This window comes from Nelumbo lutea, chromosome 5 (assembly GCF_056320005.1).
Source record: "Nelumbo lutea isolate HS-2025 chromosome 5, American lotus-T2T, whole genome shotgun sequence".
Taxonomy (NCBI): Eukaryota; Viridiplantae; Streptophyta; class Magnoliopsida; order Proteales; family Nelumbonaceae; genus Nelumbo; species Nelumbo lutea.
The window spans coordinates 48,292,245-48,302,761 of NC_142688.1; the positions used below are offsets into that span (position 1 = coordinate 48,292,245).

Genomic DNA, 10,517 nt, shown 5'->3' on the forward strand with positions numbered 1-10,517 from the left:
ATATAAATATATAGATCAGAAATTTTATATATTTTTTATAATAAACTAAAATTACGTAGAAATTTTAATTTGTAAAAGAATCATAGCTTAGTTAACATAGGCAATCCGGTACCTATCCCAAGCCTAAACAAACATTATTATGCTTGGGGGTGTGGGTTAGGCTGGGCTAGGAAACCTTAAAAACTATTAATACACTATAATGATTTGGCCTGAGATCTTTTATGTTTTTTTGGTTCATTAGGCTATACAATGTGGGTAGCCCATCCCCATAGCCATTCAGCTTCAATCTTAATAATTTTTATCTAAGTACTAAGAAAACCCAAAAATAATGCATGCTTGGATTATTTTTACCAAAACAAAAAAGAATATATGTACAGTATACAAGATACATCAGCCCAAGGTACAGAAGTACTGATCCCGCCCCTTAACAACAACAACTCCATCCATACAACCATTCATCGACACCTAGCAACTTGAACCCTTTTGCTTTTGGGCTGTGCTTGACGAATGCATGGCTTCCTGCTCGACTTTTTTAAAAATAAACCCCCAGTTTTTGACACTTGATCAACCGCCTCTAATTCTGGTAGCTCAGCACCATTACCTAATCCTCCTCTCCTATGGTGATTAACGTAGGGGTGGCAATTGGGTGGGTTTGGGTTTGGGTTGAGTTTCAATATAACCTATCTAATTCGTCAATTCATTAATGACCTATTTAAATAAAGTTAAATGGATTCACCTAAATCCGTCTACCGGCCCAAACCGTTAACCATATAATAACTTTAGTTTTAAGAAAATAGCTTAAAAGCTAAAACCAACTCATTTTTAACAACTTCGCAATTAGACATGGTCCCCAATATGTTTTTGTTCTCTAACATTATCCCCTCACATCCAACATTGAGGAGAAACAAATGAAAGAGAAAACGAAAACCAATAATAGAAGGAAGGGGAAACATCTTATTATGTGTCATGCAAAGTATGGCTGGTTGAATCCATGTTCTCATACTTGTCAACTTATAATTTAACCATATTGTACCAAACAATGGATCATTTTTTCATTAGAGAGTGGATTAGATACAAAAGTAAGCTTTACTGCATTTTATTGCAAAAAGTGTTTGCTTCTAGATACTCAAACATGAAAGAATTCTCTTGTAATCAGCTTCCTAAGATTTTATAGTTGGTACAACATGAAGTGAAATATATAAATAGTTTAATGGAGATGATCAAATCCTTATTTCAATATTGCTATAATGATAGGAAAAGAACATTAGACCTAAGGGATGTCCTACATTATTGCTCAACGAGGGAAATTCATGAACAATATCGTATCTCTTTGCAAAGAAGACTGCTCAGATGTATCACCAACATGATAGAATTCTGAAGGTTCAGATAATAAGCTCACACTCTCTTCTTCTATCGGTTGAACCCATGGTTGTTTTCTCATCCTTTTCAAGTTTTGTAGCTCCATTGCAACTTCTTCCATTGTGGGCCTTTCTTCACCTTTTAGACTGAGGCATCTTTTTGCAACCTTAGCAACCACACAAAGTTCGTCAACATTTTTCTCATCCACAAATCGATCTTCAATTAGTTCAAAAAGACGATTTTCATTCATTGATGAAATGAAATATGTAGCCAAGTTTCTTTGTTCTTGTGGTCTTTCAAAAGAAAGAGGTTTTTTACCTGTTAAGAGCTCTACAAGAACCACTCCAAAGCTATAAACATCACTTTTCTCTGTCAATTGACTTGTGTGGAAATATTCTGGGTCCAAATATCCCAATGTCCCTTGAACCAATGTGGTTATTTGAGATTGATCCGTAGGAAGTAACTTGGAAACTCCAAAATCAGAAATTTTTGCAATATATTTTTCATCGATGTCCCTATGAATAATTGGTATAGAGACTTTGGAGTGAAGATAGGCAAATGCGCTAGCTGTTTCTGTTGCAATCCTCAATCGATCTTCCCACGAAAGCAAAATGCCATTGTTTTGATGAATATGGTGAAAAAGGGTTCCATTGGAGATATATTCATAAACCAACAAAGGTACTTCAGTCTCTAAACAACACCCCAAGAGTTTTACCACGTTGCGGTGATTAATTTGAGTTAAAATGACAACCTCATTTATGAATTGCTCCATTTGACTAGCATCCATTATTCTAGACATTTTAATGGCAACAGCTTGATGATTAGGTAAAATGCCTTTGTAAACCGTACCTTGTCCACCTTGGCCTATGACGCACTCTTCATTATAATTATTGGTTGCTAACTTTAACTCTTCGGTTGAGAAAATTTTTAAGAGATTTGAACCTCCATTAGATAATTGTTGTTGTAAAAGGAAGCCACCATTTTGCTCAAAGTATTTCTCTTTCAATCTCATGAGCTTTCTTTTCCTTATGATCAAGTACAGCCAAGAAATACAGATGAGTAACAAGAAGATGCCAAAGCTTATACCTGCATAGAATATATATCAATCATTAGTTAATGACAGAATAACCACTGTTATATATGTTGTAATTTTCTCAAGGAACAACATCTCATAAGTTGACTAATAAAATGACCTTTTTTATGAAAAGAAAAACTAATCATAGAGCTGACAGAATCTATGTAATATTTATTTTTTCTGATTTTTGGTTTAACCCTTACAACATCCCGGACATATACATGATTGAGGGACTTCCTGGAAGTAGCTATGAAGCTAATTAAAATGGCTGGCAGACATTTATACAAAAGGGTGGATCTGAAATATTATTGCAAGAGGTTCCAAGAATACCGAGCTCAGGGAAGAGGCAGGCAAGGCAGACCCATATGTTTTATGGTCTGTATATAGTAGGGATTAGCTGGATACCAATTTTCTTTTATTACCAAGTATATAATAGATCCCATATGATGAATTAGAGAAATCCATTGTTCATGTTAACTGAAGCACTCCTCTGCTAGGTGTTGTTCAGCATTGTATTCATTTTGAAAAAAGTAATGGGATTAATTTTTTTTTTGATAAGAAAATTAAAATTTATTAGTGGGATCAATACTGAGAACCGGTGCTATTTTGCTAGCTAAAATATTGTTTAAATGTGAGATAGATTTTGAAGTAATAACATTTCTAATTCACTCCCAAACCTCTAACCTAGAAAAAAGAAATTTTTTATCGTTTGTAGTCAGCTTGTAAAACATAAGAACTCGTTTTCTTTCATGTGAAAAGTTGCACTTGAGGTGGTGTTGTGTGTTCAAAGATCAAAATGTAACTACAGAAGCGAGAAATTTGCTACTGCATGCCTGCAGAAAATTGCATAAGGACAAGAGAATTACCTAGGATGACCTTAATTACAGGGAAAGCTTTCTTGCAACCTTGCCCATCTTTCTTACCATCACCATGCGTACCCTTTGGACATGGGCAATTGTATGATCTACTTGTATTAATGCAAGTTCCTATGCAAGGATTTCCTTTTGGATCATCACATTCGTTTACATCTGGCAAAAGAACGATAATAAACAAAATTGTGTTGAACATATCACAGTCGACAGCAGCCCGATAGGAGAAAGTTAATTCACCTTGCAGTGATATGTTCAACACAATTTTGTCACCATATTCATCATAATCAGGGCCATACATCATCAGTTGCGGATGGTCAGAGGCTGTATTGCACAACAACTTGAATTCATCTCTATAACAGCTTGGATCATCTCCAACGAGGCCAAACGGGTACGGGATGCTGACATTTCCGCATTTACTTTGACAACCTAGCTTTGTCTCTGGAGATGTTGGAAAGACTGCTGCAATTGTCATCATCACAAGTTGTTATGAGACAAGGTAAAGTAACACGGTTAAAGCCTTGGTTTTTAAAACCGAAGCGGTTAGGGGTCCGGTTACCGCTTTGAATAGTCTGAGGCGGTTCCTTCTGACAAAAATAATTTTAAAAATTAAAGAAATTGGAAAATGGTCAAAATCGTTTGAATGGTTCAAACAATTAACTGGCCGGTTCAATGGTTTGTTGACTAAAATCAACGGTTTTAGAGAAAAAAGCGGTCTTGGGGGACAACAGAGCCAGTCAGGTCAGGTGACCAGTTCCCGGTTTTTTCGTTCCAACCGTTCAATCCGGTCCGGTATTGAAAATCATAGTTAAAGCATATTTCTGTTTACTTTCCAGTTTAAAAAGGATTTTTTATGTAATTTTGAAAAGGATTTAATAATGATCTTATGTGAGTTCAAATCAACCCCCCACAAGGAGCCTTCCTTTCTCATTCCCCTTTCCCGCCTCCTCCTTAACTCTATCTCTCTCTCTCTTCATTATCCCTCCCTATCCTTTACATTAAGTCACATCACTAAGGAGCCTTACTTTTATTAGAACCCACTTTCCAATTACCTAAAATATCTCTCTCTAAAGCCTCTTTCCATCGCAATTACCTAAAATATATCTCTCTTAAATTCTCTTCTCAATTACTTTTATTAGTCCCCACTTCCCAGAGCTAGTTGAGGAATGGCCAGTCCACAAAGAGTCGAAAGCTCCTGGGATTAGTAACTAAGCATCCCTGAGATGAGATCTCGGAAGACACTTCAGACAAGCAAGCCGAAGACAAAAGATCTCAACCACTCCTGACCTCGACCATGGTAAGACCAAGGCCTGCACCTTAAAAAGAAAGAGAAAAAGGGTAGCACACAAGCTCAGGACCAAAAAGCAAACTGATGAGGGCGGATTTGGCCCTCTAGTGAAATTGTGACACCTGGCACCTCATGCCAACCAAGTGCAGCCTCTTGACAACTGGGCAGCTCGGGAAGCTAGACAGAGCTTGCCACTTACAGACAGCTCGGCATAGCTCGCCACAGGCAGCTCGGCAGAGCTTGCCACAGCTCGCCACAGGCAGCTCGGTACAAGCAGCTCGGCATAGCTCTCCCCCACAGCTCGCCACTCGCAGGGTAGATCGGTACAGAAGAGTAGTTCGGCATATCGTAGGAAGATCTCCTGCCTGACAATCGTACCTGACAAATCCGAAGACCTGCGCCTGCGTCTCTCGCCAGGCGGCGCCGTGCCTACCAGCCCTGAGAGCTGTCCCTTGCCTGGCAGAGCTGTACTCTGCAACAGCTGCCTGCACCTGCCACCTCAACTCTGGCAGTAACGGCTGTGGCAGAGAGATAGAGACGATTATGACTGACTTGATAGAGGCTGTTACGCCTGATTTGACAGGACACTGCTATATAAGGACTCCGGCCCCCAAAGACAAGGGAGAGAGAAAGGAAATGAAGGTAATCCCTACTCTCTAGCTCTCTCATCTCTCTTCAAGCTCTCTACAATCAGAGTGCTAACTTAAGATTGGAGAGTCCCCTCCGAGTAAATACCCCCGGGCCCTCTGATTCAGTTCTCACAGGTCCCTCAGCTCCCACCACCTACAAAGAGGAGGAAAAGATGGAGTTCTCGCAGGTCTCTTAGCTCCCGCTGCCTACAAAGGAGAGGAGATCACCTCATGCAGACTACACTAGAGAGCTCCACCATCCTCTGAGTTACAGGCCGCCTAGGAACAGGTCAAATGACAAGTCAGGTAGTTCGCCATCAGGGAGCTCAACATAGCTCTCCCCAGCTCGGCATAACTCTCCCCCAGGCAGTTTGCCATCAGGGTGCTCGGCATAGCTCTCCCCCAGGTATTTCGCCATCAGGGAGCTCGACATAGCTCTCTCCCAGGTAGTTCGCCACCAGGGAGCTCTACCATCCTCTCCTGGGAGCAGGTCAAATGATGAGGTACTTAACAAAAAATAAAAAAATGGTACGTGACCAGAACCGATTACATCACATACTTCCATTAATTAGCAAAGATTTGTACATAATTCTAGGCTTAGGATATTGAGTTGTTTCTACAAGAAAAGAAGAAAAAGAATGGTCAACACTATAGCAACAAAAGTGGAGTAGAACAAGAAATGAACTCAGACTAGTATCAGCAGCAGCAACCAACAGGCATTTCAATCCTTGGCAGGGCAGTCGGCCTCTTCATTCTCCTCAGGCATGTCCATGGCTGCAGTGTTATCCTCTATAGGAGGAGTGGTAGCATCGTAAGGGCCCCAGCCCTATGCAACCTCAGCGATGTTGGGGAAATGGTATAACACCCTGTTCCGAAAGAGGTTGAATCCCATCTCAAAGGAATGCACAACAAAGTTGTTGATCGCATACTAGTACTCCTTCAAGCCGTTGAACTGAGCAACAACGTCCTCACCTACACCTAAATAAGCACTTAACGAGTACAAGTCGTAAGCTCGGAAAAGAAGAGTTTGATAGATAAAGAATTGAAGTGACAAAACAAACCAGCCTCCTCACTCATTAGCCTGGCATGGATCAACATCGAGAAAGACATGTAGCGCATCACGTCAATCTCCTCAATCATACCTATCGCTGCCCTCTACTCCTCAGTAAGCCGGGCCAACGCAAGCTGCAATGCCTTAGTCCTTGGCTCTTGGAGCACAGCCAGGAGAGGTGAACCTCTAGGACAACACACAAAGAAGAACATCTCCTTCCAGTGCTTTACAGAGGATGAGGTCCTGACCAACACCTTGATGTGCTGCCTCACCGAGAAGTAGTGGTACCCCTGCTGGTGGTGTTTCAGTTGAAGGAAGTAGGAAACCATCCCCAAGGTAAGCTCAACATCAAGAACAGAATAGTAGGAGATGAGTCCAATCAAGAATCTAAAGGAGTTCGACATCAAATGCATTGGTAGCACTCGGTACCACTCAAACACGCCGACTATTCCCTCATGCAACGGGAACCTTAGCCCAGACTCTAAACTCTTCTCATACACATAAAGCTCGTCCGACCAAGCATGTGTGGGCCCCTCACCAGCCTTCGGACACTTGAGCTCAAACTCCTCAAGAATGTAGTACAGAGCTCGAATACAAGCCATATCCCAAAGGTCCAAACATAATGGGGTGGTCCCAAAATGGTGACCCCTCCTCATAGGAAGATTGACCTAAATAGATGACAGCCCCACCTTAGCTTCCTCGGCTCAGTAAACCTCTCAGAATCTAACCCCTTGAAGTCTTCGGCCTCAGCCCCCTGGCCCTCAACCTCAGAAGCATCAAGGTCAGTAGCCTCGGTGTAAGACCCCAACTCGGACTTAGAAGAGGAAGCACTATACTAAGACGACAAATTAGAGGAAGATGAAAAGGATCAAAAGGACGAGGAAGACATCCTACCTAGCAATAAGAATGGAAGGTCGTAGAATTGAAGCAAACATCGAGCACCAAAGACTACTCTTTGTCGAGCTCTTCAAGTGACTTCTTTTGCAAATGACGAAAGGGAAATGCTCTTCCCCCCATTTAAGGGTTCTTAACAGTCTAGATCAAGACAAGATTAATGAAAAAGATGAAGTGCTGCTTTGATAAGATTGGGAAATGAATAAGAATTTATGCCCTTTGCACACATAAAGCCTCGAGAAGTGAAACAATGCCTCTAACAACCTTTTGCAGAGAAGGTATCTGCGTTGAACCAACTGATCCAACCAAGAAAACCAGCCCAACCTCGAGTCATGCATCCCAAATTGAGTGCCCAACTGAATTTCAACTTCAACTTTCTCATTTGAAGACCAATGAACTCTAGCATGCCACGTCGAGGCCGAGCACTTCAATCATCGACTTCAGAAATGGGGGAGTGGTGTTCATATTCTGAATTTTGACTTTAAGTTCCTCAACCAAAGACTAAAGAACTCTTCTTCCATGCCACACCAAGGCCGAACACTTTACTCCTCGACTTTGGAACGGGGAGGTGGTGTTTGTATTCTAAATTTTGACTTCAAGTTCCTTAGCCGAAAACCTAAGAACTCTTCCACGTCACCCCCACGACCAAGCATTTACTCCTCGACTTCAGTGGTTAACCTCATCCTTATAACCCTAAGAGCCTCATTTGACCAAGTCACGGATCTTAGACTATAAAAATGTACCTCCTGCTCAAGGTAAAGGATCCAACTCTTAATTCCCATACTATTGCTCTGCTCGAACGAACACCATTCCCTAACTACCTGACCTGACAGCCCACTGCTTTCTACTAACTTGAGTGTCAAAGTGTCTACCCGGGGATAACTCCTCGGGCCTCTGATTCCTTTCTTGATTTTAGATCTTGGAACATGGTTTCTTCCTTCTACCTTGTCTCCACCCAGTTAGCAAGGATTATTTGACTATGACCTCGATTCTTGCACCACCTAGGATCGGGCGGCATTATTGTAGTTCGGCAATACTACAATAAGAAAGTGGTTTCTTCTTTGTTTTGTTTGGCAATACTTGTCAATTGTTGTAGTTCTCTATTCCTCATTTTAAATGACCATTTACATTTACTTTAGCATTGAGGTCTCACCAATGTAGACTCCATCTATTGAAATAAGAAAGTGGTGCATATCCCCTTTCCTCTCCTATCCGTGTTGTTGTAGTTCTAATATTCACAATTAGTCATTTCATCTCAAGGGTTTAGGCGTAAGGTTAGAATAGTTCAAAAAAAGTAGGGGCATTTTGGGATTTAAGTGAAAAAGATACGGGAATTTTGGGGACTTTGAGCATAGAGAAATTCCTTATCAAAAGGGGAGTCCTAAGATTCCAAATCTAAGGTTCCAAATCTAATTTTCCATCCTAGTACCTTCGTAGAATGGCCTCTCTTTTGTATACCCCTTGTCACACTAATCCCCTCATTGGTTACTTTTACCACCGCAGAACCTTTCTTGGAAATGCCTAAATTTTCCATGAAGAGAGGTGGATAAGGATGGAGATCAAAACTTAACTGTTGAGTATGCATTTTTTACAAAATGAAAAAATTAAATTTGTCTAAGTGGAAACGAAAAGATATGATATAGAAAAAGTTTTGACCAATAAATAACACCTAATTAGCTATGATATAGAAAAAGATATGATATAAAAATAGGAAAAATGAAATTTACGATTCCAATTAACTGATTAGAAGTTTTTCAGATGGTGTAATCAAGAGGAAGTCTAATTATTCCAATTGTACTAAATTTCTCTTACAGGGAATTGTTATAAATGACCACATACCTTTGCATCCATTGGAATTGTTATAAATGACAACATACCTTGGCATCCGTTGGAGAGATAAGGATTCCCATGATAACCTTCCATACAATGACAGATGTATCCACGACTGCTGGTAGAGTTGGAGCAGTCGGTGTTCTTCCCGCATGCATAGTTGATAGATGCCTTCTCACATGTCTTGCTCTTGGCAGCAATTGACCCGTCTACCACTACGTACCCAAAAAGAATTCTGGTATATATTATTATTTGGATGGGTCAGGTCGGGTTTGGTGAACCTATTCCAACTAGTCAAGTCGTGTTATTGCGCATAGGATCGGGTTTAGGTCGAACAAAACCCGTATAGAACCCGTTCCATGTGACACAAAACAGCAAGGCATTTATCATGCTACTTTCATAATTTTAATATTTGTATTTGAATTTTAAAGTAAAAGAAGATAAATTCTTTGAACTGAATACCATACCTCGGCATCCATCGTGTAGATAGGGATTCCCTTGATAACCTGGCAGACAATTGCAAAGATATCCAGCGCCATTTGAGGAGTTGGTGCAATAGGTGTTACTCCCACAGGCATACCCAGTCACGTCTCTTTGTGCTTCCTCGCAACTCTGGTTTCGAATTGCCCAGTCCAGTACTATGGAAGTCCTTATCCCAACGTTAAGAAGGTATTCAACATTGTTTCTTATGTCCCAGAGATGTGAAACTTGTGAGTCAAATGAATCCTGGGCGTCGGACATAAGAACAGCCAACCCACATCTACTAACATTCCATGTGTATGTGAAGTTGTAAACGCTATGAATCTGTATTTGAAAATCAGCGATACCCTTGGGTATCGTGGTCTGGCAGCATCCAAATCCACTGCATGGTAAGCCCATTATCACTTTGGTATCGTTCAAGCATTTTGAGGTGCAACCCACGTAGAACTCTTTGACATTGTAGTCATACAAAGTACCAGATGTGTCGCAACCGACAATGGTCAATCTGTTTCTGGTATCGGAGACCCTATATGCATTTGAAAAGCTAACCTTAGAGTCGTCATTCCCGTCCCAATTGTTGTCGGCGTCCATGTAGCATTTGGCAGCCCAAGTAAAATTGCAGGCTAGATCAATTCAGGCTCTGATTAAGCCCACTCCAGTTGCACCTCTAATGATATTGGAGAAATCTCAACCTCCTGAAATGGCCACAGTTCACTTTACATCATATATACTAAAAATGTTTTAGCACACCAGTATTTTCCTTTTACAAAACACATAATCATTCAACAAGTATACTAAAAAGGTAGCCGCATAGAAGGCAAACCAATAAAACCCAAAATCTCAATCAATCGTAAAAATGAGATTTCTGACCATCTACAAAGGAAACACCAACTTGCTCAAACGATTCAACTGAGAGAGTAGAAGAATGTTCCTGATGAGGTGGAGCTTCTTTGGCGCTCGAAATGGGAAAAGAAGGCCGCCAAAGCCAAGGAATCCGCCAAACTTGAATCACACTCGCCCTTCTTTCTAGGCCTTTGAATAG

At 40.8% G+C, this 10,517-nt stretch overlaps 1 protein-coding gene across 1 annotated transcript; it reads right to left on the bottom strand.

Annotated features, from left to right (window-relative positions):
• Positions 1–1,151: 1,151 nt before the first annotated feature.
• Positions 1,152–10,066, bottom strand: LOC148852230 (wall-associated receptor kinase 5-like). The gene is made up of 4 exons (XM_088945757.1): positions 9,463–10,066; positions 9,043–9,210; positions 3,301–3,765; positions 1,152–2,445 (listed from the first exon to the last, which is right to left on the bottom strand). Exons 1-4 carry the CDS (start codon positions 10,064–10,066, stop codon positions 1,295–1,297), a joined length of 2,388 nt encoding a protein of 795 aa, XP_088801883.1. The 3' UTR covers positions 1,152–1,294.
• Between the last annotated feature and the right edge of the window lie 451 nt (positions 10,067–10,517).